This window comes from Canis lupus, chromosome 25 (assembly GCF_003254725.2).
Source record: "Canis lupus dingo isolate Sandy chromosome 25, ASM325472v2, whole genome shotgun sequence".
Lineage (NCBI taxonomy): Eukaryota > Metazoa > Chordata > Mammalia > Carnivora > Canidae > Canis > Canis lupus.
This window is the reverse complement of record NC_064267.1, coordinates 37297762-37325585: the sequence shown is the minus strand read 5'-3', so window position 1 is coordinate 37325585 and position 27824 is coordinate 37297762. Positions and strand designations below refer to the sequence as shown.

The 27824-nt window shown below is 46.2% G+C and overlaps 2 protein-coding genes across 13 annotated transcripts; one reads left to right on the top strand and one right to left on the bottom strand.

Annotated features, from left to right (window-relative positions):
• Window positions 1–4838: 4838 nt before the first annotated feature.
• ZNF596 (zinc finger protein 596) lies at window positions 4839–20363 on the bottom strand. Of its 12 annotated transcripts, none has more exons than XM_049101134.1 (9): window positions 20232–20316; window positions 19408–19531; window positions 18024–18094; window positions 16982–17025; window positions 11662–11744; window positions 9220–9385; window positions 7557–7652; window positions 7026–7108; window positions 4839–6572 (listed from the first exon to the last, which is right to left on the bottom strand). In XM_049101134.1, exons 6-9 carry the CDS (start codon window positions 9251–9253, stop codon window positions 5328–5330), a joined length of 1458 nt encoding a protein of 485 aa, XP_048957091.1. In that variant the 5' UTR covers window positions 9254–9385; window positions 11662–11744; window positions 16982–17025; window positions 18024–18094; window positions 19408–19531; window positions 20232–20316; the 3' UTR covers window positions 4839–5327. The 12 variants fall into 12 exon arrangements, with proteins under 12 accessions (XP_048957091.1, XP_048957083.1, XP_048957086.1 ...); XM_049101126.1 differs by having other exon boundaries at window positions 9220–9346; XM_049101129.1 differs by lacking the exon at window positions 16982–17025 and having other exon boundaries at window positions 9220–9346.
• Window positions 11693–26149, top strand: LOC112670054 (uncharacterized). The gene is made up of 5 exons (XM_049101283.1): window positions 11693–11863; window positions 18470–18546; window positions 19847–20268; window positions 24259–24383; window positions 25638–26149. Exons 1-5 carry the CDS (start codon window positions 11693–11695, stop codon window positions 25806–25808), a joined length of 966 nt encoding a protein of 321 aa, XP_048957240.1. The 3' UTR covers window positions 25809–26149.
• The last annotated feature ends 1675 nt before the right edge of the window (window positions 26150–27824 follow it).

Here is a 27824-nt window from a genome sequence, read left to right as displayed (position 1 = left end):
AGCCACTCAGGGTGATGAGGGTCTCTTTGCTGACAGTATGGGCAGGTGTGGAGAACGGGTGGGGCAGGAGGTACCAATGAATGTAGGATTTGAGTCTCAAAGAAAGCAGCACCTGGTCCACTTAGGTGGTACCTTTACTCCAGGAAATTTGCTTCTAGCTCAACAGACTATAGGGCATGTAGTGTTGGTCAAAGAGGAGTGTGATCAGAGGGGCCTCCTGGGAAGGGGCAGGGGCAGTGAGGCTTGGTTCAGATGTGCTGGGCCTTGAGAGACATGTAGCCAGTGTGAGCAGTCTATGCCTCACCTACCCAGGTGCTTGTGCACCTGCCCCTCCTTCCTCCAACAGTATGCATCACCCCACATTTTGGAGTTGCCTCAAAGTACCTTTGGTCCTTTCCCTTGGTGGAGAATTTAGGATCCTTGATCCCCCAACCTACAGACTTTCCACCACATAGCTCTGTAACTCACTCCCCAACATTCTGTCCAAACTTAACAGCTCTCCCACTCAGAGCCCCCATCACTGGTGCCCACAGTTCCCATTTCTCTGAGTCATTCAGACCCTGGATCATAGTTTCCCACTGGTCAGCATCTGGCTTTCCCTTCTCCAGAGCCCCAGCAAGTCCCACAGGCCTGACTCCACCACGTTGGCTTCACTTTTCCCAGTCTCCCCCATGGGAGTGCTCTGTGAGCCTTGACTGGTGAACTGGTACCAGGGAGACCTTACTTTCCACCTGCTGCACCCTCTGAAGCATGTCATCATACACACTCATGCCATAGGAACCTGGGAACCTGGTTTAATTATCTGCACTTTAATTTTTTTTAAAGACAAATTATTTATTCATGAGAGACAGAGAGGCAGAGACACAGGCAGAGGGAGAAGCAGGCTCCCTGCAAGGGGTCCGATGTGGGACTTGATCCTGGATCCCGGGATCATGCCCTGAGCCAAAGGCAGATGCTCAACTGCTGAGCTACCCAGGCATCCCTAACGTACTTTGAACACAGTACCCTGAACATACACAAACCCTAACATATGCATGTGCATGCACACACAAGGTATGATTAAAGCATGTATATGTTCTTAGAATCATGAATGCACTTTCCACGTTGATCACATACTCTGACACCATGATGTTCTAAGTCACAGAAGCACCAAGGAAACTGGACTGTGTGGAAATCTTATAATTACCATATGCCCTCTGACCATAGACAACTGCTGACAAACACCCTGTGCCTGTGTTGCCTAGATAATGGGGTATTTCACCCTTGGACATCAACAGGGCTGAGGAGGCCCAGGTATTTGGTACAGGGATGAAATGTGTGCTGACCTCCCATCACAACCCAGCAGAACTGGTCTGTATGGTGGCGTATGTTAAAAGAGATGAAGACAAAGGGTTGATATTTAGGTGTTTGATAACATTCTCCAGAAATTAAGTTAGTAGGGATGCCTGGGTGGCTCAGCAGTTGAGCATGCCTTTGGCTCAGGTCATGATCCTGGAGTCCCGAGATCAACTCCCACATCGGGCTTCCTGCATGGAGCCTGCCTCTCTCTCTCTGTATCTCTCATGAATAAAAACAAAAACAAAAACAAAAAACATTAAATTAGGAAAGTGTAGATAATTAAAGCATTCCCATGAGAAAGTTTTAATGTGATTCCAAGTTATAAACTGAGGAATTTTTCCTATATAAACAGTGTTTTCAAAATTGTGACAAATATCTGTATTAAAAATAGAGATAAATCATTCTTTGCTTTAAAATGTCTCCAGGTGAATTATTTCCATTTTGTCCCTGAGTAGCTTTATTGGACCAATTGACCAATGATAGCAATGAAACTGTACTAATACACACAAAGCAACTGCTCAAAATAACTGAAGTGTAGCGTGTTCAGACGACTTGATAAAATCAGAAAAGGGAAGCTCATACTCAGAGTGACTTTCTACTGGAGCATTTGGAAACCATGAAAGGGCAGTCCAGATAAAATAGGCCACTTTTTTGGACTGCTAATAAAATCAGTTGGAAATTCGTTCAAACAAATTTTGAGGCTTCTTCCAGGTTAAGTTGTGTGAATAGAGATAAGACAGACAACAGAAAATTAAAGATTCAAATAAAAATGTATTGTTTTAAATTCAGATATTTGTGGAACCAGAGAAGATTGTAATAACCATGAAGAGGCCATCTGATTTCCACATCTGGGGGAATCTGCTTAGTATAGACACTGAAAATCATAGGCTAAAGTATACTACCAGGGAATAATAAGTAGATGGGTTTATGAACCTGTGGACTGGCACAGGCTGACTGAAATACAGAGATCTCAAATACTGGGATCCTTTTCCCCATCAGTTTTTAGGTGGGGATGGACAGAGAGGAAAAAAAAGTTTTATCTTCTCAGTTTATTGTACTTTGGAAGGTGTCTTCAATAAATCTAGAGGAATAGAGGAAGGACCTGAAAGGCATGAATGAATGAATGAATGAATGAATGAATGAAATCAAAGCTGCAATCTGGCCTGAGTGTATTTTAATTCCTGGATGGAAGAAGTGATGTCCTCTCACTAAGACAATAATAAACTTGTCTGGGTAAAACATCAACTCAGCTTCTTCCTTTTTTTTAAGATAACGTGTGAAATTAAAAAATACAAAAACATCTTTGCAAAGCAGCAGGAAAGCTGATAAAAAAAAGACACAATGAACAGATCCACATGTATCTTTAGACTGGAGTTAGGAAAATTTATATTACTATACAAAATAGAAAAAGTTATAAGAAACATGACAAGATGGAGAACTTCAATAGTTCAAGGTTTGGGAAACTATATCCTGTTAGTGACATTAGTGGGTGACTTTAATAGAGGTTCCACATGGAAAACATCAGTTTGAGGACACATCAATCATATTCAACTCTGTGGGAGAGAGGACTGTTTCTGATTCTTTCTTTTGAGGTGAGGTTTTCCTTCTAGTCATTTTGCTCAGTGCAGAGTGGCCAAAAGCAAGTTGTATTGGGAAAAAGAGAAAAGAGAGGAGAGAAAGAAGGAAAGAAAAGAGAAAGAGAAAAAAAAGGGAAGAGAAAAAAAAACGAAAGAAAAAAAAGAAGAAAAAGAGAAAGAAAAAGAAAGGAGAAAAAAAGGGGGGGTGGGGGAGGAAACAAATCAAAAAGCAAAACAAAACAAAAAAACAAAACAACAACAACAACAAAAAAAAAAAGAACCACCGGGGAGTATCTTCTGATTCTGTGTACTTTAAGTCCCTTGGCTTCTCCTGGAACTTGTCCGTCTAGCTGGTGTTCTGGGGGAGGGGCCTGTTGTGCTGATTTTCAGGTGTTAGCAGTTGGGGGAGCTGCTGTGCCCCTGCCTGGTGCAGGGCTCAGTGGGGGTTGTTTACCCCGTGAGGCCGCAGGAGGAACAGCCCCAGTGGCGGGGCAGCTCTGGAGCCCTGGAGTCAGCTCCGGCAGGAACTCCGTCTGCAGGGCCTGGAGGCTCCGGGCGGGGCCGCTGATCTGCTCAGCTCGGGGCAGGAGCGTCCTTGCTGTCCTGGGCCCTCCCGGCCTCTGCCTGTCCCGGGGGAGGCGGGATCCTGGGCTGTGTCCCGGCGCCCTGTGCTCCGGAGCCTGCGCTGGTGGATTCGCGCTCCCGGGCCGCGCAACCCCCCTCCGCGGAGCCGCCCCCGAGCCCCCCGAGCTGCTCCTGGAACCGCGCAGGCCCCTCTGCACGGAGCCTCTTCCTCTGCCCGAGCCCCCCGAGCTGCTCCCGGGGCCGCGCAGCCCCCTCCGCGGAGCCGCCGCCCGAGCCCCCGAGCTGCTCCGGGTCCCGCCGTGCGCGCTGCAGCCCTTAGGGAGCTCGGCGCACTCTCCTGGGCGCGGAGTTGCTGTTACTGTCCCGGGGAGCCCGAGGGCATCCCCTCCCTTCTGGGTCCTGCTCCAACTCCCTGCGAGCCCCTTTGCGCCCGGGAAGGTCGGTGCAGCTCCTGCGTCTCCGGGACGGGGCTCTCCTGTCCTGGGGACACTCGCCCCGGCCTCAGCCCGGCTCCTCGCGGGGCCCCTCCCCCTTGGAGGCCTTTGTTTCTTTATTTCTTTTTCCCCGTCTTCCTACCTTGATAGAAGCGCGAACTCTTCTCACTGTTGCATTCCAGCTGGTCTCTCTTTAAATCTCAGGCCGAATTCATAGATTTTCAGGATAATTTGAAGGTTTTCTAGGTAGTTTGGTGGAGACAGGTGATTTGGAGACCCTACTCTTCCGCCATCTTGCTCCTCCCCCCATCAATCATATTCAAACGAAAGGACAAATCAAGGATTGAAAAGGGCATTGCATATTCCCTCACGACATTTAATAAAATAAAGATTTGCATCTTTGTTTTTGCCACTTGTGAAACACGATTACTTATTAATATTCAAAAGAGTACCAACGAACGACTCAGCCTTTTGTTGTCCTGGCAGAAGAGAAGTGTTAACTGCTCTTCTAGCTTTCTGTATTTGCATGTTGGAGGAGCTGGGACTCCTAGGTATCCTCAGTTGGGTGAATTGTGGATTTGTAGCTGTTGTGACAAGGATATGGGGCAAGGTCAGGTTGTCTTTGCTTCTACTTTTAGTTTTGCCAAATAGTGTATCACTACTAGAGGCAGTGCTTTGTCACTGCAGAAATTAGTGGAAGTATATTAGGCATCCTGGAAATAGGATACTCCAACTGTCTTCAATCTTTTTCATGTCCTAGTTCTTGTTGAACACAACCCTTTGGCCACAACATTCTCTTGTCTTCCTACTAATGATTGTTTCCCACTTATTTATCGCTTTAGCACATTTCTTCTGCATGCCAGATGTGTTGCTAAATTGAATGAGTGCACAATGATTACAGATCTAGAATCTCTCCTGCACAATTTATTTAAAGGATAAATGAAGGTATTTCTACAATGATTACACAGATTTTCTCTGACATGTGACTTCATTTTTTTTTTAATTTTTTATTTATTTATGATAGTCACAGAGAGAGAGAGAGAGAGGCAGAGACACAGGCAGAGGGAGAAGCAGGCTCCATGCACTGGGAGCCCAACATGGGATTCGATCCCGGGTCTCCAGGATCGCGCCCTGGGCCAAAGGCAGGCGCTAAACCGCTGCGCCACTCAGGGATCCCGACTTCATTTTTTAAAAAGAGAACTATGTATGGAAATTCTTCCACATTCACTTCATTTACATTCTTTCATGTACATTATTTGGAGGTTTTATCATATAGATGGACCACATATGGATTCTCTCCACTTTGAATTAATCTAAGTTGAGTGAAGTAATAAGGATGAATAAATGCTCTCCCATACTGATTACAAACAGCATTTCTTGAGTATTTGAACCCTCAAGAGTGTTTATAGTTTGAAGCTATAGGTGGTGAATTTTCCACATTTATTACCTTTATATGTGTTTTCTCATGTTGTCTAAGGTTAAAATATTTACTGAAGGCTTTCCCACATATATAACATTTATATGGTTTCTCTCCAGTGTGGATTCTCTTATGCAATCTAAAGTTATAGCTTCTGTTGAAGGCTTTTCCACATACATTACATTCATATGGTTTCTCACCAGTGTGAGTTCTCTCATGTCGCCTAAGGACAGAAGAGTGATTGAAAGCTTTCCCACATAGGTGGCATTCATAAGGTTTCTCTCCAGTGTGAGTTCTTTCATGTCGTTTAAGGACAGAAGAATCAGTAAAGGCTTTCCAACACAGAGGACATTCATACGGTTTCTCTCCAGTGTGGGTTCTCTCATGTCGTCTAAGTACAGAAGATTCAGTGAAAGCTTTCCCACACAGATGACATTCGTATGGTTTCTCTCCAGTGTGAGTTCTCTCATGTTTTCTAAGGTGAGAACAGTGAGTGAATGCCTTCCCACAGAGATGACACTCATATGGTTTCTCTCCATTATGAGTTCGCTCATGTTGTCTAAGGTAAGAAGTTTTACTGAATGTCTTCCCACATAGATTGCATTCATATGGTTTCTCTCCAAAGTGAGTTCTTTCATGTTTGTTAAGGTCAGAACATTGAGTGTAGGCTTTCCCACATAGATGACATTCATGCATCTTTTTCCTAGTGTGAATCCTCTCGTGGCGCCTAAGGTTATAACTTTTACTGAAGGCTTTCCCGCATAGATGACATCCGTATGATTTCTCTCCAGTGTGTATTCTCTCATGTTTTCTAAGGTCGGAACAGTGAGTGAAGGCTTTCCCACATAGATGACATCCATGTGGTTTCACTCCAGTGTGAATCATCTCATGTCGTCTAAGGTTAGAACTTTTTCCAAAGGCTTTCCCACATTCATGACATTCAAATGTTTTCTCTCCATTTTGAGTATTATTGGGTTGTCTAAGGGCAGAGCTTTGAATAAAACCTTTCTCACGATGACATTCATATGATTTATTTACAGTATGACTCTGCTTATGTATATTAAAAGATGTCAAATAACTGCTGTCTTTTCCACATTTTTTGCTGATAAAGGGATTCTTTCCTATTTTAGGTACCACATATTGAGTCCATGTTAGTATTTCAGTAAAATTTTCTCCCAGATCACTGCATTCAAAAGGATCCTCTTGAGTGTGAGATTTCTGCTTTTTGAGAGGAAATGAGAGACTGTTAAAACTTTGCTCACATTTATTCCTCCCTTCCTTAACCTGCATATGAATTCTATAGTCATCATTCAGCGATAGACTCGTACAAAATTGTTTGCATGTTATTTACATAAACATGGGGTATTTGTCTCTGGCAAGCATAGAGATTTTCTTTCTTGTAGTATCCCAAATGTAGAGATACCTGATGAAAGACATTAGTATGTTTCAAATGTTAAGTATATAATAAGTCATAATCATGCAGCTGTTTATAAGACCTCAGATTATGGTTTTGACTTCACATTAATTTCTTCCTTAAAATTAAATTAAGCAAAACTTCCTGCTGTGAAAACCCTGGATTCCAGCTTAAACTATGATTGGGCAATTGTGCCCAATTCCTTACTTACTAAATACCCAGATCATTTGGAAGCACAGGTTCACACCCTTAAAGCTTACCATTGCACTGATTAATGCTGTGTCCTTCTTGCAGATATGCTGCATGAATATCATTTCTTGTTTTTTAGGACCATCTTCTTTATCTGAAATGATTGGGGAAATAATTCCCATAGTGATATTGAGGGAATTAAAATGTTGAAGACACTAAATGGTCATTTGAGTATGTTTCACATAATAACATGAGAAAGTGTCAAATTAAGGAATATAACATGAGCATAAACATGACATCAAGAGTTGACATTTTTAGGACTGCAATATAAGGAAAATAAGATGGAGATGGCAAGCTGGGGAGGAAAAGAGGGAAAATCTTCATAGAGGAGAACCCCGAAAAGTGCTACTGTGTATATTTTAACTCCAGTAAGTAAGTACATAACTATTACCTTCCCAAAGACAGAATAGAAATTGTCACCTGTAAAGTGTAATACAATATCTGAAGAAGTTTTCCCCTATCATATTGTCTTTTAAAAAAGTCACTAAATTTCGTTTGATGATTCTTAGGGCCTACCTCACTTAGTTCTTCCTATAGCTCACCTAGACTCTGGCATTGCAGCAAACTTATCCCTTCTTTTGAAAGTTGCACTCCTGGTTCCAAGTGGGAAATTGTGTCTGATTTGTAGAGCTGTTTGCCTGTTCATAGAAAAGAAATAATTGAATTTTGACTTTTGTGCTTATAACAGTGCATGATTATCAGTATAGGGCCCACTAATGAGAAAGAATAAGGTAACCTCAGAATTTAATCCCAGGGAAGAGTATGTTGAAAACAACATGGATAGTCCTTCACCAACAGAATTTTAATTCTTAAATTTTCTCAAAGACATCAAGGAGCTATCATTGTTGATGCCTAACTAAGTTCAAAGACAAATCGCAATCTTCAGTATTTTAATACAATGATACAAGTATTCACAGTGTGAATATTATATCTTAAATGAACCCAATAAATACAATTCCATCAGAAAAATCTAGGTTTTACATGGAAAACCGTATATCTGTTTTTTTGTTTTCAAAGATGTTATTTATTTATTCATGAGAGACCCAGAGAGAGAGGCAGAGACACAGGCAGAGGGAGAAGCAGGCTTTCTGTTGAGAGCCCGATGCAGGACTCCATTCCAGGACCCAGGACCATGACCTGAGCCTAAGGCAGATGTTCAACCACTGAGCCACCAGGTACCCTACACCCCCTCTTTTAAAATATTAATTTGAGGGGGAGAGTGCCAGGGAGAGGAGCCAAAGAAGTGCGAGAGAAAAACTTAAGCAGACTCTGCATTGAGCATGGAGCCCAACGCAGGGCTCAATCCCATGACCCTGAGATCACAAACTTAAACCAAAAGTTGGATGCTCAACTGATAGCATCTCCCAGGTGCCCCTGGTTAGTTTTTCTTTTTCTTTTTTTTTTTTTTTTTTTAGTTTTTCTTTTTCTTATTATTTTTTATTGCTTTATCTTTTAAAAGGTTTAATTTATTTATTCATGAGAGACAGAGAGAGAGACAGAGACACAGGCAGAGGGAGAGGCAGGCTCCACGCAGGGAGCCTGACATGGGACTCAATCCCGGGTCCCAGGACCACACTCTGGACCGAAGGCGGCACTAAACCACTGAGCCACATGGGCTGCCCCTCTTTTTGTTTTATTTTAATTTTTATTTTTTATTTTTTTATTTTTGTTTTATTTTTATTTTTATTTTTTTAATTTTTATTTATTTATGATAGTCACACAGAGAGAGAGAGAGAGAGAGAGGCAGAGACATAGGCAGAAGAAGCAGGCTCCATGCACCGGGAGCCTGACGTGGGATTCGATCCCGGGTCTCCAGGATCGCGCCCTGGGCCAAAGGCAGGCGCCAAACCGCTGTGCCACCCAGGGATCCCTTTATTTTTGTTTTAATACTGTGGTTGGTCAGTACCTACACGAAAAAAATGTATTTTTTTAAAAGTCAATATATTTACTTACCAATTCAAAAATAATGATTTCCCACCACTGTTTGGGTGTTGTGGAGATTGAGTAGCATGAAAGACATGAAATTGTGTGAGAAGATTTGCCTTCTAGTGGATGACAAAAGTAAAATGTGAAGAAGATTGTGATAAAGTAGTTTTGAAAATTAAGAATCAAGACAGTCTTCAGTGAGAAATGAGGAATCTTTTCTATACAGCTGTTGAATGAATGAGTGAATGGATATATACATACATAATATAAGAGACTCACCAATTGAGACCAGGTGACTGATATTCTCCAGCATCACATCTCTGAAGAGTTGTCTCTGGGACCTGTCTAGCAGGGTCCACTCTTCTTGAGTAAAGTCTACAGCTACATCTGCAAAGGTCACGGATTCCTAGAAGATTATGGATGTTGTTTTCAGACAGGAACATCTCTGCCAATAGTCAGAGGAGGATGGTACAGGTGACAGCACTAAGGAAGCATGAGGCATGCATGTACGCATAGCTCAAACAGGATGTTGGGTTTGGTCATTATTTACAGTGCACACCTGGGTATCTGGCTTTAAGATATACCCAGACACACATTGTAAACACATAAATTTCATTATAAAGAGATCGAATGAGATGTATAATCTGGATTTCCCGATAAACTTGTAATTAAGACTGCCAGAGGATGAGTATAAAAGTTTCTTTTGAAAACTTTAAAACACTTTTCTCCACAAAACACACACAAAAAAAACAAACAAACAAAAAACACTTTTCTCCAATTTCAAGTCAATCTATGGGCTCATTACACACTCTTCTACTTTGTAAGTACTAGGATTAGATTGTTCCCCTTTATGACCTCAGTTTTGTTATCCACAAGTGTACTGACCTTTTATGACTTCTTAAAGATCCAATGATGTAGTAAATACTAACTAGCATTTTTAAAAACTATTTTATTTATTTATTCATGAGAGACACACACAGAGAGAGAGGCACAGACACAGGCAGAGGGAGAAGCAGGCTCCATGCAGGCAGCCTGACATGGGACTCCATCCTGGGTCTCCAGGATCATGCCCTGGGCCACCCAGGGATCCCCTAGCAAACATTTCTTAAATACAATTTCTAGTTTTATTCAATAAATGTCAGAGAGTACTGAAGCAATGTCCATAGTTCTGCAAAACTTAACCATTTGTACAGGATAGGAGATCAATAGCACATCCTTTTACCTTCACATAATTTATTTTTTTAAAAGATTTTACTTATTAATGAGAAAGAGAGAGAGAGAGAGAGAGAGAGACAGGCAGAAGGAGAAGCAGGCTCCTTGTAGAGAGCCCAACATGGGACTCGATCCCAGGTCTCCAGGATCACACTCTGGGCTGAAGGCAGTGCTAAACCACGGAGCCACCCGGGCCACCCAATTTAAGCGTTTATTATAAAATATAAGGCTAAATGATTCATGAGCATATTTCAGAGGCTCTGAGACTTTTGTAATGAAGGATAGTATTATCCTGACCCTTCCTGTGGCCTGCGGCCTTCCACATATCAGTTATCATTATGCTTTTATCTGGTCTCTGTTCAAGCTTACTTAAATCCACTTTATTGTTCTTGTCTCTCCAGCTCATCAAAAATTTCTAAGGGGGGATCCCTGGGTGGCGCAGCGGTTTAGCGCCTGCCTTTGGCCCAGAGCGCGATCCTGGAGACCCGGGATCGAATCCCACGTCGGGCTCCCGGTGCATGGAGCCTGCTTCTCCCTCTGCCTGTGTCTCTGCCTCTCTCTCTCTCTCTCTGTGACTGTCATAAAAAAAAAAAAAAAAAAAAAAAAAAAAAAAAATTCTAAGGGTCCTTAATTTTTTTTTTTTTTTAGATTTATTTATTTATTCATGAGAGAAAGAGACCGAGACACAGGCAGAGGGGAAAGCATGTTCCATGCAGGGAGCCTGATGTGGGACTCCATCCCAGGTCTCCAGGATCACACCCTAGGCCGAAGACGGCGCTAAACTGCTGAGCCACCAGGGCTGCTCGGGTCCCTAAGTTTTATTTTACCTCCTATACTCCTTCTCCTGAATTACAGTAAAAATTAAGGAAACTATACCTCCCTATACATTGTTTCCAGCTACCAAATTTGAACAAAGGTAAATTACAATGAGGGGGTTAAATATGGATTTGGGACGAAGAAGTAATGAGTTAGTTTTCTTTTATAAGTTTCAAAAAGTACAAATACATTCTATCAAATTTAGGTTTAAATTTGGAGGAAAAAAAAAAGAATGACAACTCATTGGCTTCTCTGGCATGACCATTATTCATTTTTCCCTTAATATTAATTAGCACTCCCTTCCCTGCCCAGCACATATAATACTGGATTGACTGAGCTCACATGTAAGAACATCTGCTTTCCTACAGGGCTGTGAAGTTTTGCTCCTTATTCATCTTTATCACCTGCATTGACCTGAATCCTAAGTCCTTACAGTCAATAAAATGGTTAATGAGTGAATTTTTGGCACCAACTAGGGCATGTGATGGATATGAAAAAAACAAACAGACAAAAAACTTTCTCTCTTGGAAATACAGGGCATTAACTGGGGCTGAGATGTGTTAACATAACATTGGGAGATGATGAGCATTCCAGTTCTTGGAAAGTTGAGTGTACTTAGAACATGAATGATTATATGTCCACCAGATGGTGACAGACATGCTATTTCAGTAGAAAGAAGAACTCCCTACTCACTTGTGATTCCATCCTTAGTTGCTCCGTTGCCATGTCTCTTCGGAGTTGTCACTCGTACACAGTGTCAGCAACGGGTGGCAAAGCTGAGGAAGGGGAAAGGAGCCATGAAACTCTCGCTGCCCACTTGTTACGAGGTCCAGTCCTTCACCTGGAACTAATCCCCAGCAGAACCGATAGGAACATGTCCTGTGCTCCAAAGAAAGTGGGGAGGGAGACAGCTCTCCAAAGTTGAGGCTCTGACTATGGTTGCTTGGAGAGATGGTAGAAGGACCCTCAATTTAGGAAGAATATGAAAAGCCAATTCCCTCCCGATTTCTAAACAGGATTTCTGGCACCTGCCACTCATGGAAGCATTGTGAAAGTTCTCAGAATTGGGTATCTGTTCATGTACTATTTCCCCAACTTCTCAGCCCTCTGAATACACGTATCAGCATCGTCTTCTCCAAGAAGGGTCTCCAGCAGTATCACTCCAACGCTGACCTTTAGATTTGTTTTGAATGGGTTTTGTTATGAAACATGATTAGTAAGAATGCACTTTATGGGGGTGTCTGGGTGGCTGAGTTGGTTGTCTTCGTCAGGTGCCCTGCTCAGTGGGGAGTCTGCTTCTCCCTCTGCCCTTCCCCTGCTCATGCTCTAATGAATAAATAAAAAAATCTCTAAGAAAAGAATGCATTTTATGGTAAAATTAATTTAGTGACTTCATTTTGAGGGTTCAAGGACATCCATCTTACAAATTTACCCCTTAAAATTCCCTGCATCAGAGAATCACAGGAATATGTGGGTTAGAGCCTACTGTCATGTCCATCAATCTTTACAGAGTAGTACTTCCAGAAATTACAGAATGAAAGGATTTTAGGACATTTATTTACTCCAGCTAAAGTTTTTAGCAAATTGTATTGGCTGCAACTTCCCTGAATTTCATTGTTTGATTTTGTATTTGTATCTTTGAAAGCATAAATTGTAAATCCTCCCTTAAAACATCCATAGTAAGTAAGTATATTTCTAATGAGTCATAAACAGAAGGTTTAACTCACCCATTTGTATCTCATGTCAAGAACAGATAACAAGATTTTATTTTATGTGACTGTGCTTGGGAGATACACATACATTTGTTCATTTTGCTTCAAAAGAATTCTAATTAAGATTTCGTTATTAGGGATCCCTGGGTGGTGCAGCGGTTTGGCGCCTGCCTTTGGCCCAGGGCGCGATCCTGGAGACCCGGGATCGAGTCCCATGTCGGGCTCCCTGCATGGAGCCTGCTTCTCCCTCTGCCTGTGTCTCTGCCTCTCTCTCTCCCTCTCTCTGTGACTATCACAAATAAATTAATTAAAAAAAAAAGATTTCGTTATTAATTTAGTAAGTGCCATCATCATAGGTTCAAGCAACTTTAGTAACATGACAAAGCTTCATGCATACCAGCATACAGTGGCACATAAGCATACATTAGAAAAGTGTTACAGGTAAAGTTTGAATTTTCCTTTGCCTGCCTCCTAATCTCAAATTTTAAAGGTTCCACATCATACCTGGATTTTACCTGGAAGAGTATCCCTAACATTACAGAGGCCCCTCTCTGTTTTTACAACCTACTGTCCATGCTTTTTCACAAAATTAGCTCCTGTGTCCATGTTTTCTATTTCACGGAAACACAGCATTGCCCCAATTCCCAAATGTCAGTCTCCAGCCCTCGTCATTTTAACGGACCAGTTTAATTTACTCATTTCAATAGATGTTTACTAATGTTATTTGTCTCTTTACTATGTCTGCTGACCAAGGCTTCAACAGAAAGTGACTCCAAATACCTGCCTATTCCATGACTGTATGTGGCAACACAGGATGAAAATATTGCCTCCCCCCCACCTTTTTTTTTTTTTTAAGATTTTATTTATTTATTCATGAGAGACAGAGAGAGAGAGAGAGAGAGAGAGAGGCAAAGACACAGGCAGAGGGAGAAGCAGGCTCCATGCAGGGAGCCTGATGTGGGACTCTATCCCCGGGTCACCCACACCGACACCCTGGGCTGAAGGCAGCGCTAAACTGCTGAGCCACCCAGGCTGCCCTTGCCTCTCTTTTATATGTAAAGTCACAACTCATAGTGACCTCCAAGTATATCTGGTAACATCATTCTTATTTGGTGACTAATCTTCCATCTTCTTAAACATTTCAAACCTTCTTCATGCCTTTAAACTCGCACATTGATTTATTTCTCCCTTCACTTTCTAAAAATGAGATTTTTTCCTACTAAGTAAAGGAATTATATAGCTTGACAGGTTATTTCCAGAGTGAATGATCACTAAGCATTGATCTTACTATAAATAGGACATTTTTCCATTTTATTCTTTTTGTAGTAAAACATTTACCATTCTAATCTTTTAAGATTTTATTTTAAAAAATTTGTTTTAAAAAGACTTTATATGTGTTTGAGAGAGAGCAAGCCCAAGCCAGGGGGAGGGACAGAGGGAGAACAGACTCTCTGCTGGCAGGGAGCCCAACATGGGGCTGGATCCCAGGACCCGGGGATCATGACCCGAGGCAAAGGTAGCTGCCTAACCAAATGAGCCACTTAGGCACCCTCAGATTTTATTTTTTAAGTGATCTCTACATCCAACATGGGGCTTGAACTTAACAACCCTAAGATCAAGAGTTGCATGCTCAACTGACTGAGCCCACCAGGCGCCCCAATCCTCATCATTTTTAAGTGTACAGTCCAATGATGTTGATACATTCATCATGTGCAATTGTCACCACTATCTCCAGAACTCTTTCCATCTTTTAAATCTGAAACTTGTGCCTAAACAACTCCCATTCCTCTTCACCATCTCACCCTCTGATAACCATGGAATTTTTTTTTTTTAAAGATCATGGACTTTTTTTTTTTAGATTTATTTATTTATTCATAGAGACAGAGAGAGAGAGAGAGAGAGAGAGAGAGAGAGAGGAGGCAGAGACACAGGTAGAGGGAGAAGCAGGCTCCATGCAGGGAGCCTGACATGGGAATCGATCCCGGGTCTCCAGATCATGCCCCAGGTGGCAGGCGGCGCTAAACCGCTGCGCCACTGGGGCTGCCCAACCATGGAATTTTTACTTTCTCTAAATAGTGTTCTGTTTTAAACTGATGGTAAAAGAATATAAATTTTAAAATCTTAAGACATTTCTTTACAGAATATATTATTTTTGAAGAAGAATCATGCAATATATTTTCCTTTTAGGTAGGATGCATTAAGAAATGCTTTGTCATTTTCTTTAATAATATTTCAATCTTCTGACAGTAAAAGATCGTATGTTTATTTTAGTTGATGAACTTTTTGATTTTCATGTACCTTTGACATGTTGTCTTTTTAATCTACTTACTACAACCTTTGAGTCATTTGAGAACAAGTAATGATCTCCTTTTGTCATTAATAAATAAAAATTTCAAGTCAACTCAGAGAAAAGACTGTACCAGACAGTGAAATCCATGGATGAATAAATGAGAGAGATCATCTGCCCTTGTGGAATTAAGTCTAGTTTAGAAGAGATTATTTAAAGAAATAATGACAAAGATATTCAAATACTAAAGCATTTCATTTGTGTTTCATTTGGGGAAATACTATTAAAATGTATGTATAATTTATCTGACACCTTAAAAATTTAAAGGGGAAAGCCTCAGAAAGTTTAGTAAAGACAGGAAGCAAGTAGAACACTGTGGACACAAGCAGAACCTGCTGTGCCCCAGGAAGTGAAAACACACTGGAAGGTAATGGAGTAATGGGATGAACTTGACATGGTGGCAAACAAGCAGATTTCAGGAACCAAGGTCATTGTAATTAGATTGGTTTTTAACTTTTTTTTTTTTTTTTTTTAAGATTTTATTTATTTAGGGGATCCCTGGGTGGCTCAGTGGTTTGGTGCCTGCCTTTGGACCAGGGCGTGATCCTGGAGTCCCGGGATCGAGTCCCGCGTTGGGCTCCCGGCATGGAGCCTGCTTCTCCCTCTGCCTGTGTCTCTGCCTCTCTCTCCTCTCTGTGTATTCCCATGAATAAATAAAATCTTATAAAATAATTTTTAGGGATCCCTGGTTGGCGCAGCGGTTTGGCGCCTGCCTTTGGCCCAGGGCGCGATCCTGGAGACCCAGGATCGAATCCCACGTCGGGCTCCCGGTGCATGGAGCCTGCTTCTCCCTCTGCCTATATCTCTGCCTCTCTCTCTCTCTCTCTCTGTGACTATCATAAAAAAAAAAAAAAAAAAAAAAAAAATTTAAAGGTAATGGGGATCTACTGGAGAATTGAAAGCAAGAAACAGGAATAGATTAGATTTGTGTTAGTAAATGAGTCTTTTGCTGAGGAATGCAGTAAAACAAGAAGGGTTTGATTAATTTTAAAAAGAAGATACTTGCCTGGCATAAGGTGTTGACAGTGAAACTGGTGAGGCAGATGTAAGTGTGTGAGAGCAAAAGAAAAGCATAAACATAATAACAAATTTAAAAATTTATCAGTTATTTTTATTTTTAAAAAGATTATTTATTTATTCATGAGAGTCCCAGAGAGAGAAGCAGAAACGTAGGCACAGGGAGAAGTAGGCTCCATTACAGGGAGCCTGACACAGGACTCCGGGATCACAACCTGAGCCAAAGGCAGAGATGCTCAACCACTGAGCCACCTAGGTGTCACTTCAGTAAAAAAATTTAAATACCCCAATAATTAGATCACATCAGCAGACCCTTAGTAAAACATCTGACCTTTCAAAATAATTAGAAATATTTAAAATTCATGTTAAATACTGGGGAATATTTCTTGTTAATCCAGAGAAACTTAGTAAGCATACTCAGTGGCAGACAAAGAAGCAGTCCCACTAAAGTTAAGGCTGTGGACAGGGGCTGGTTAGGGCTGCTGCTATGGCCCAGGATGCCTGTGTCAGAAACAGCCAGTAAAGAAATGGAACGGTAGCTATTCTCAGAAGACAGGATTTCAAATTCTAACAAACAGGAGAATCCTTTTTATTTTTATTTTATTTTTTTTTTTTTTAAATTTTTATTTATTTATGATAGTCAGAGAGAGAGAGAGAGAGAGAGAGGCAGAGACACAGGCAGAGGGAGAAGCAGGCTCCATGCACCGGGAGCCCGACGTGGGATTCGATCCCGGGTCTCCAGGATCGTGCCCTGGGCCAAAGGCAGGCGCCAAACCGCTGCGCCACCCAGGGATCCCAGGAGAATCCTTTTTAATGGTCATACCTAATAAAAATATTTTAAGAAGTGGACAAATCTATGCTTAATATACTGAAATCAATACTTTCTTTAGTTACAGTAGTTTAAAAATTAGACACATTAAAAAAAGTCTCTACTTACAATAGCAAAATATTATGGCTTCCATCTGAAATCATATGGTAGACCTGTGTAAAAATATTTTTAAAACTTTTGAGGACAAAAAATGACAAGAATGAAGCCTACCCAACCAATCCTTAAACTAGAGGACACTATGACATAAAAACCTTGGGGACTATAGAAATTTGGTGCAATCCAGATTTAAAAGTAACACATGGTATTTCACATAAAAACTGAGAATTATCTTAAAAGTCATTTTTGTGTCAAATTTGATTTTGGGTCAGGATATAGCCAAAACAATTTGGAGCAGAAAAAAAAAATAAGCTTGGTGAAATTATATCTGAAGATACATTATCTCAAACTTAACACAATTAAAATTAAGTAGTTACACAATATTTAGTGATACAATATTAGAACTAAATGGAATGCCATCACTTTTTATTTTTTATTTTTATTTTTTTAAAAGATTTTATTTATTCATTCATGAGAGATAGCAGCGGCAGAGACACAGGCAGAGGGAGAAGCAGGCTCCATGCAGGGAGCCTGACATGGGACTCGATCCCGGGACTCCAGGATCACGCTCTGGGCCAAAGGCAGACGCTCAACCACTTAGCCACTCAGGCGTCCCTGCCATCACTTTTTAATGTGAAATAGGGGATGCCTTCCACAGGAAAAATAAGAAGCAAAGGGCATAAAGAAAGGATTTTGGTTTCACTGCATTAAAATTATAAGAACAAAGTATGTGCCTGTGTATACATGAGCTACAAAAATAAAAACAGTATGTAAATGTACATCAAAAATGAATTAGAAAAACATTTAATACATGTTTATAAAAATAAAATATATTCAGTCTCTTACGTATTTAGTAAAATGGTAATAAAGACTTGTCATTTCATCCAAATCTATACGTATGTATGTATGTATATTATGAATCCTGGCTTCTGCAGGGGGAACCTCATGAGTTGGTCATGGATAAAGATTTTTTTGCAATTTGGGGGGACAATGAGACTGGCATATATCACAACATGAAAGGTGACATCTCGTGGCCCAGCAAACTCCACCTTACCCTCAGATATCTGCAGGAGAGTCGATTCTTTACAGATCCACGAACACTAATGTCTTGTTGGGAGCGTTGTGCTGTGAACAATTTTAAAATCCTCTTTATGTTAAACATTTAGGTTGATTTTAAATAGCAATTAGTGAATAAAATACTCATTGTGTGTTAAGGTACCACCTCAATTTCTCACAGTTCTGTTTATTATCTCTCCCTTCTACTGCAAATTATGACTATTTCTAGGTCAGATGCACACATTTACTTTGTGAAGCCATTTCCCTTTACTGGTATTCTTCTCCAGGATTTTTTAGGTATTTCTGAGATTCACAACAGTACATCCAGATTTGGCCCTCAGACGGTACCTACTGGCAAACATTATTGATACCATGGTGCCCAGTCCTGGTCCCTAATCTGAGTCCGGGCATGAAGCACTTCCCGTAAAGGTCCCCTAAACGCAGCCACTTCACAAGTTCCATGTCGTGGTTCAGAGATGGAACTGGTTTGGAGGCCGGAGAGTAGGAGAGAAGAAGCCAGGGTGAGTGAGGAAATGTGTCAGGCAAGACAGCTGAGACCCCGAGAGTAGTAGAGGAGCATCATCAACAGATAAATGAACTTTTGCAGAGAAAGAGACCTTCCTGTGTCATCACCTTCCTTCCGCTCTGTGCAACTCTCGGCACCATCAGTCCTGAGATGCCACTGCCTGGTTTGGAGAAATGTGCCATTGCTAGGCTACAGGCACGCACATGGGGAGGAGATGAGCGTGTGGCATCTGTATCCTCCGCTGGCTACTCAACCACCAGGGGATAATATACCTGCAGACAGAGGGGAACCCCGGGAAGCTGCGTGTCCCCTGGCATTCAGGATGAGGGAGTGTATGTGACCCCCACCTTGCAGTCTCCCAGTGTATGCCGAACAGAGGATTGCTGGAGGGAGGATGCCCTCCTCTCTGGTCTGCCCACTAATACGCCGCCCTCGCTGAGACAAGTCTTATTCCTTGGCGGACAGATGCATTTGTTCTGCACTTATTTCAACAATTCTGGGTCTTCCCCTTTCCAGCTGCCTTGTGCTGTGTGTTTGGGGCCAGGCAGAGATGTGAAAGGAGAGGCTCCTGGAGTCCACCATCCTGCTTTGCACGTGAGGTGGTTTCAATCCTGGTGAGGCCCGCCCTTCTCACCCCTGCTCCTGAAGACTCCAGCCCACAGTGCATCCTCTTGAGCAACTGGCGCGCCTCTATCTCATGGTTTTACTCACACTGATCAAAAGCTTTTGTCTTTTTTCCCCCCCCCCCAAAACATCACATCAGTACATCAAAAAATTTCCTGTTGAGATTATTGGCAGGGGAAAACAGACCCTATTATTGGCAGGGGAAAACAGACAAAATCAGGAACGGAAGTACCTTTCAGCAACGTATTTATTAGGATCAGATGAGACGTTAGGACAAAGTTCCACAACAACCCGGGGCGGGACAGAAGAAATCTGAAGAAATCATAAACTTAGCCGGAAACTTCAGCTTTCAGATCCTATTAGCAAAAGATCACATAAAAGGGCGCGGTTGGGCGGCTCAGGTCAGGCCAGGGTCCCGGGGTCGAGCCCCGGCTCAGGCCACAATCCCCGGGGGTCCCGGGGTCGAGCGCCACAGGGGCTCCCTGCTCAGCGGGGTCCGCTTCGCCCTTGCTCCTCCTCCCGATCATGCGCGCGCTCGCTCCCTCTCTCCAATGTTTTTTAAAAAATCACATAAAAGTAGGAGAGGGTTTAAACTTGGTTTTGAGTGGAAGACAAGAGCACGCCCAACACCGCACACAGGGTATTGCGGGCCGTTACTTATCCATCCACAGGGAAACGCACGGGGACCCGGCCGTGACCCCGGCGGTGACCCCGCCGTCGCAGCGCCCGGCCCCCTGGCCGCCCGCCCCTCACCGGGCCGCGGTGACCGCCGCCGCCCGCCCCCCCACACCCCGCCCCACAGCGCGGGGGCAGGAACCGGCCGCTCTCCTCCCCCAGTCCGGGGACCACGGCGACACCGTGTCCGGAGCGGACCGGGGGCTAGGGAGGGCCTGCGGGCGACTCCGGGACCCGCGCCCCGAGCGTCTCCCCGCGGGCGTGACGGCCGGGCGCGGGGCCTGTGACCCCCGCAGGGACCCTCGGGCCTCGGGCGAAGAACGGAGCCGGGAAGGGGCACAGGAGCCCGGCTTTAAACCTCAAAGACCAGAATTCACTTACCAGAGCGCGACCTTCGCTTCCGGAAATCTCCTTCCGGGTTAGTAGGAAGTTACGTAAGAGGGCGGGGCCTTTGTCCGTGAGTGGCGAGGCCAACGTGGGGCGGGGCCTGGGGAGGGCGAGCTAGGACGGGGCGGCAGCGGAGGGGCGGGGCCTAGACGTCCACGGGTTGCGGGGCCTGGGCGTCAGCGGAGAGGCGGGGCCGGGGCCGGGACGTCACCGTGGGGGCGGGGCCGGCCGGGGCTGTGGCGCCAGTTGGGAACAGGGCCGAGGCCGCGACGCTAGCGGAGGGGCGGGGCCAGGGTTGGAGGCCAGCGGAGGGGCGGGGCCGAGGCTCGGACGCCAGCGGAGGGGCGGGGCCGAGGCTGGAGGCCAGCGGAGGGGCGGGGCCGGGGCTCGGACGCCAGCGGAGGGGCGGGGCCAGGGTTGGAGGCCAGCGGAGGGGCGGGGCCGAGGCCCGGACGCCAGCGGGGGCGGGGCCGGGGCCTGGACTAGGGGGCGGGGCCCTCGGGAAGGGCGTCCGGGAGCCCGGTTAGGTCGTGAAGTCTCGAATTACTGCAGCTTTGCGTGTTCCGACGTCGGCGCCGGGCCCAACTGTGTATGGTTTAGGAGAAAGGAATAATGCCGCGTGCTGAAGCCTAGTTGGGGTTGCTTCATTCAGGGAATGGGGCCCTTCCACGGCTGCCGTAGGGACGGCGATGGGATTTTGCAGTGGACTGTGCTGGGAGTGGGGTGGCAGCTGGGGGCCCCGGGAAGAGCAGCGCCCAGGAGGAACTATGAGGAATGCCCAGAGCGGATGGAGCTGAAGGATTGGTTCTTTTAACTTGGCTTTATAGTGACTGATGTTTTTGATAGAGGGCTTCAGTAGATTTTCTGGCTCTAAATAGGAGGACCGAGTCATTCAGCTCGCAAGAGAAGGGTCATTTCCTCTTTCTGGACTAACAGCGCTTCCAGGAGGCCTCCAAGGACAGCCGGGGAAGCCCAGGGGCCCATGGGGTCAGAGCCCAAGGGGATGGGCAGCCCTTCGTGTCACAAGAAGCCTCATGAGGCTGTTCAGAGTGTGGGTCCCCGCACCCTGACCTCCCCGCAGCCCGGGGCCTGCTTCCCGGGTGTGGACTGTGCACGGGTGGGTGAGGACCCGGACCTGGGCACCATCTGGCCAGGCTGCGTGACAGGAGGAAATTGTTGGGGAGGGCGGTTCACGGCATCTGCCTTTTTCCAAGGCTTAACCTACATAGTCCAGCCTCTCCCTCCTTAGGGCAACCGGGAAGAGCGAATGGCCATGCAAGCCCAGGGCCCGCCCCCTGGACGGGTGGAATGCGGCCGAGAGCCTCAAGTCCGGGGAAAGCCTGGACCCTGTGGTGTAGCCTGTCTGAAGGGCGAGTGACTGTTTCAACTGCCAGTTGAAGGTTGCCACCGCAGAATGATTTTCAGTGGACTTCCAGCTGGATGTTGTACACATAGACGAGGAGTATTAATGTGGAAGTGTTTCAGGACTGTCCCCCAAATCTGCCCAAGTCATATTACTGTGTTAGAAAAACTTATGTATTTCCCCCTAGAATGTCGTGCTAAAGCTATGCGGACTGCCTTTTCTTTCTTTCTTTTTTTTTTTTCCAAAGATTTTATTTATTTATTCATGGAGACACAGAGAGAGAGGCAGAGACATAGGCAGAGGGAGGAAGAGGCTCCCCGTGAGCAGCCTGATGTGGGACTCGATCTGGGATCTCAGGATCACGACCTGAGCCAAAGGCAGATACTCAACCACTGAGCCCCCTGGGAGTCCCTGGACTGCCTTTTCTGCACAGGACTGTGTGGCTGCTAAGGTGTTCTTCACTAGGACAACTGGGAGACTTGATTCCCTGTAAGCCCGGGACCCTACAAGAAGCCACTCAGTGGAAGTGAGGATTGAGGGACGCCTGGGTGGCTCAGCGGTTGAGTGTCTGCCTTTGGCTCAGTGGGTGATCCTGGGATCCCCGGATGGAGTCCTGTGTTGGGCTCCCCACAGGGAGCCTGCTTCTGCCTCTGCCTGTGTCTCTGCCTCTCTCTGTGTCTCTCATGAATAAATAAATAAAAGTCATTAAAAAAATGAAATGAGGATTGACACCTAAGAAGTACTTTGGGATGTGAAGGCTCCTTCTGCCCTGGAGGGTGTTGGGGTGGCCACAGAGCCAGGCATGTGCCAGTGACCTGGAGGTGGAAGACATAGCAGACTCTATATCCATGAGCAGAGCCAGCCCTGTGGCACAAGGCAGCTGTAGAGAGTGGCCCGCTAGGAGCAGGAGGTTATCTGCCTCATTTCATCAGTGATCAGGACCATGGAACATATTTGCTCTAAGGGAAGAGCTGGATGATTCCAGTCAGCCCTGCTGGGGGTGGTGTGGCCTGTTCTGGGGAAACCTCCAAATACACACCTCTGGGAGCCTTGGGTGTTGGAGGATCCTGGGTTCAGTGGGGCATCCAGTCCTACAGGGGTCTGTCTGTGGCCAGCTTCAAGCTGCCACATTTGATAGCATCTCAGGGAGAACCCACTTGCCCCTGGTGGGACCCAGTATACATGCACAGCCAGAGGCTGGCTGAGAGGTGTCTCACTGGGCACGGACAGGCAGCCCAGGCCTGAGGAATGTGTGGAAAGGAAGAATTGAGTAGGAGGGTTGGAGATTCTGGGCCCTGGAGCAGGCTATGGATGGACCCCTCTGACCTCAACACAGACCCCAGGGAGCACGGGTTGTTTGAAAAGCCCTGGAACTCGTGAAGCTGCTGCCTTTGAAAGAGTTTCAGGGAGAAACCACTCTGCACCCTGGAGGGGAGGGGGCGCAGTGCAGTTTGGAGCATTGGCCTGCACCCAACATTCCATGGAGGGCTTGGCCAACAAAGTTGGGGGGGGTGGATGAGGAGGGCTGACTGCACATGCCCAGGCTGCTCAGGCCTGAGGGGAGGCCTGGACTTGACACGGGAGACCATAGGTAGAGAGCCCCAGCCCTGGTGCATCCTTCTAAGAAACTGGTTTGACCCCAACAGACTCCAGCCATGGCCGTGATTGGCAAGGTGGTTTGGCCACTACCAAGCACGCATGCACAGTGGGAGGCCGCTGATGGGGGTCTGACTGCCCATGACCTGGCTGCCACAGGCCCCGGATGGTCTGGACCTTAAAGAAACTGCCATAAGCAGAGCCTAGGCCTGGGCGCAAGCTCCTGGTGGTACGTGGCATGTGCAGAATCGAGGCTATATTCCACAGAATTGTACATGGCATCCCTGAAGGCTGGGCTGGAGGAATCTGGGCTGACTTGGCAGGGAGGGTCTGGTGGGACACTCAGGCTGCCCTCTAGAAGGACCCTTGGGAGCCTCCTTTGTTGGGGAAGCCTGGGACCCCTCAAGCAGCCAGTCCATCTGGGGATGACTGCCACCAGGTTCAACCTGCTGCATCAGAAAGATTGTTTGGGCTCCCTCCACCCTAATGCCATTCTGATGCTCTGGGGTCAATGTGGAGCTCCACAGGACTGGAGGCCAAGCTGGGCTGGCAGGGTGCACGTGGTGCATCCACAGGCCGTGCCGGTCGGGGCAGCCAGGGACCTGGAACAGGGCGGTTATAGGAAGAGGCCGTGTCATGGGGAAGTCTTGGCTGACACAGATGCACGTATTTCCACGGGAGGCCGAGCTGGAAACAGTTGGACTCCTGTGTCAGCACTGGCCGAGAGGCCACCTGGCTGGTGTGTCCTCCCACAAAAGAGCCCTGGGAGCCTTGAGTGCTGATGAAGCTGGGTACCCCATCAGCCAGGTGGGCTGGATGGGGACTGCTGGCTCTGCTTTCAAACTGCCCGCTCTGAGACATTTTTTGGGGGTGGGATCCCTCTGTCCTAGAGGTCCCATGGGTCGTTGGGGTGTGAGCAGAGCTCTGCCAGCAGGGAGAGACAGGTGAGGGCGTAGCTAGGCATACGGTTGTAGGCAGCCAGGGACCAGAAGAGGATGCAAGATCCAGTGGATCTTTGGCTGTCCAAGTCCTCTGCCTAATTCCCAGCTCTGTGCTACACAGATAAGCCCATGTTTCCCCCAGAGGTAAAGCTGGAGGAGTGGGGACTGCTGTGGCCAAACAGGACCTATGTGGCTGTCGGGGTATCCATTCCTAAGAGACACCTGGGGAGCCTGCGACCCCTTCAGGTGGGTAGCCAGTTGTGTTGGGGATTGAATGTTGACTCAGAAACATTTTGTAGGGGAGGGTACCTTCTGCCCTGGAGGGTGTCTAGGTGGTTTGAGATCCATTCGAGGTCCCCGAGGCCTGGGGGCCCTGGTTGGCTCTGTTGCCCTCGGGCAGTAGAAGTGGTGGGTGATGAGAGAGTTGTGCAACACGGACCCAGAGACCTAGGGCTAAGGCAGGTGTTGTGAGCGGGTGGTTGAGGGTATGAAGTCTCTGCCTCATTATCATCATTGGATCTTGGTCTGAGGGCAGAGTGGGAGGAATCCGGTCAGCCCCCCTGGATGGGCCTTTGTGGGATTGTGTGGGGGACCCACCAAACACAGACCCCTGGGAGTCTTGGGTGTTGGAGCATCCCTGGGCCCAGTGAGGCCTGTAGCCCAAGAGGAGTCTGTCTCTGGCCAGTTTCAAGCTGCCACCTTTGAGAGAATTTGGGGGAGTAGGTGGTCTTGACCTTGGGATGTGTAGGTCCAGGGGAGCTAGCCTGAGCCCAACAGGCCAAGAGGAAATCCGTAGACTTCCGGGTGTCTTTCATGTTCGGGCCTGCTGGGCCTCACTCTCCTGCCCGCGTGGGTTTTTAAGAGACTGGGCCAACTTGGGCCTTTTCTTTTTTATTTTTATTTTTTTTATTTTGATTTTTATTTAAAAAAAATTTTTTTTTTATTTATTTATGATAGGCACGCAGTGAGAGAGAGAGAGAGGCAGAGACACAGGCAGAGGGAGAGGCAGGCTCCATGCACCTGGAGCCCGACGTGGGATTCGATCCTGGGTCTCCAGGATCGCGCCCTGGGCCAAAGGCAGGCGCCAAACCACTGCGCCACCCAGGGATCCCCCCCTTTTTTTTTTTTAAAGATATTATTTATTTATTCATGAAAGACACAGAGTGAGATGCAGAGACAAAGGCAGAGGGAGGAGCAAGCTCCTTGCAGGGAGCCCAATGAGGGACTCAATCCCCAGACCTGGGATTATGCCCTGAGCCTGAGGCAGATGCTCAACAACTGAGCCACCCAGGTGTCCGGACTTGGGCTTTTTGTAGGGGCTGGTTTAAGTAGAACTCTCTTCTTTTCTGAGCAATGTTATCTGTTATCTTAGAGTGAAGGGCAGATGGTGCCCCCAAAGAGTGATGGGTCCATGTCCTGACCCCAGGACCTTTGCAGATGTAAGTAGGTAACATGAGTCATTAGGGTGACCCTAATCCTGCATGACTTGTGACCTTGTAGAAAGAAGAGAGACACAGACATGGGAAAAGCCATGATGGAAGAGACACAGCCAAACCCAGGGGATCCCTGAAGCCTCCAGAAACCGAAGGAATCAGGAAGGACCCTCCTCTGGAGTCTCAGCACTTTCAAAGTGGGGAGCTGCCACGGTGGGGGCAGGGCTGTGGTCCCTGAGGGCTCCGTGTCCCCTGCGTGGTGGCTGGGAGCCGCTCCCACAGGATGCTCACCAGCATGCTGGCTTATAGGAGACTGCGCGGCACTGGACACCCACGCTTGCTCTACCATCACAACCTTCTCTTGGGTTCCAGTCAGCATAGGGTGTCTCTGGGGCCAAGGGGAGCTGGGTTTTCAGCCTCCATGGGGGGCCTTTGGGTGCTGATTAAGAGTGCAAGTTAGGGACACCTGGGTGGCTCAGTGGTTGAGTGTCTTCAGCTTAGGGTGTGATCCTAGAATTCTGGGATCGAGTCCTGCATCGGGCTCCCCACAGGAAGCCTGTTTCTCCCTCTGCCTGGGTCTCTGCCTCTCTGTATCTCTCATGAATAAATAAATAAAATCTTAAAAAAAAAAAGTGCAAGTTATCTTGCCAGAGTGGCCGAAGGCAAACTTCCCAGCAGCTGTCTGGAATGGGGGCTGGAGTCACAGTTACTAGTTAGAAGTGGTGAGAGGGAGTATTATTCAGCGATAAACAGGAGCAAAGCCCCGATGCCACCGTGTAGATGACCCCGGAAAACACGAGAGAAGCCAGATCCAAGGGGAGGGTATCATTCCGTGCATGCAAAATGTGCAGGGCAGGCAAATGCATGGACAGAAGGCGAGTCCGTGGCTCCTGGGGGACGGGGGCCACCAAAGGGTTGGGTTATGAGGGCTTTCTAAAACAGATGTGGGGGTGGTTGTAGCGTTCTTGAGTACACAAGACAGCACTGAGGTTTATTTTATTTATTTTATTTTTAAAAAAGATTTCATTTATTTATTCATGAGAGACCCAGAATGAGAGAGAGAGAGAGAGAGAGAGAGAGAGAGAGGCAGAGACACAGGCAGAGGGAGAAGCAGGCTCCACGCAGGGAGCCCGACACGGGACTCGACCCCGGGTCTCCAGGATCAGGCCCTGGGCCGAAGGGGGCGCTAAACCGCTGAGCCACCCGGGCTGCCCTGGATGCAATTTTTAATATAATTTTTATAAAGTGTAATAATGTAAGACTGCTTCCTCTTTTTTTTTTTTTTTAAGAAAATAGTTGTGGGAAAATAAACATAGCAAAGAATGTGCAATGTTAGCTGTTTTTAAGTACACTGTGGAGTGACATCCAGCACATTCACAGCGGAGTGCACCTACCCTTACCATCCTCTCCAGAGCCTTTTTCTGTTTTGTAAAACTGGAACTTTGTCCCCATTAAACACTAGCTCCCCCTCCCCATCCGCAGCCCCAGCATCCACCGCCCTCCTTCCTGTGTCTCTGGATTTGTGTACGCGGTGGAATCACACAGCGTCTGCCTTCTTGGGAGCGCAGCATCCTCAAGGCTCCTCCATGTGGTGGCAGGATGGACTGCAGTGTGCTGATCCACTCATCCATCAATAGATGCAATATCTGCATTAATTCCTCACATCTTTTTTTTAAGATTTTATTTATTTATTCATGAGAGACAGAGAGAGAGAGAGAGAAAGAGAGAGAGAGACAGAGAGAGAGAGAGAGTCAGAGACACAGGCAGAGGGAAACACAGGTTCCATGCAGGGAGCCTGATGTGAGACTCAATCCTGAATCTCCAGGATCACGCCTTGAGCCGAAGGCGGTGCTAAACCGCTGAGCCACCTGGGCTGCCCCAATTCCTCGCATCTTAAAATATTTATGGTATCAGGATGCCTGGGTGGCTCAGTGGTTGGGTGCCTGCCTTTGGCTTAGGTTGTGATCCTGGGATCCAGAATCGAGGATCAGGCTTCCTGCGAGGAGCCTGCTTCTCCCTCTGCCTGTGTCTCTGCCTCTCTCTCTCAGTCTGTGTCTCTCATGAATAAATAAATAAATTTAAAAAATATTGAGCAGCCCGGGTGGCTCAGCGGTTTAGGCCACCTTCAGCCCAGCGTGTGATCCTGGCGACCCAGGATCGAGTCCCATGTCGGGCTCCCTGCATGGAGCCTGCTTCTCCCTCTGCCTGTGTCTCTGCCTCTCTCTCTGTGTCTCTCATGAATAAATAAAATCTT

Excerpts from the sequence above, each read along its gene's own strand:
- LOC112670054 (XM_049101283.1), top strand. The coding sequence starts at position 11,693 with ATGTCTCTTCGGAGTTGTCACTCGTACACAGTGTCAGCAACGGGTGGC. Across the intron at positions 11,864-18,469 it reads TGTCCTGTGCTCCAAAGAAA|CCACTTCACAAGTTCCATGT; the intron begins GTGGGGAGGGAG and ends CCCTAAACGCAG. Across the intron at positions 20,269-24,258 it reads TTCCGGAAATCTCCTTCCGG|ATAAGCCCATGTTTCCCCCA; the intron begins GTTAGTAGGAAG and ends TGTGCTACACAG.
- ZNF596 (XM_025463207.3), bottom strand. The coding sequence starts at position 11,694 with ATGGCAACGGAGCAACTAAGGATGGAATCACAA. Across the intron at positions 9,347-11,661 it reads AACTAAGGATGGAATCACAA|GAATCCGTGACCTTTGCAGA; the intron begins GTGAGTAGGGAG and ends ATAATCTTCTAG. Across the intron at positions 6,573-7,025 it reads CAGCATTAATCAGTGCAATG|CAGAAATCTCACACTCAAGA; the intron begins GTAAGCTTTAAG and ends CCTCTCAAAAAG.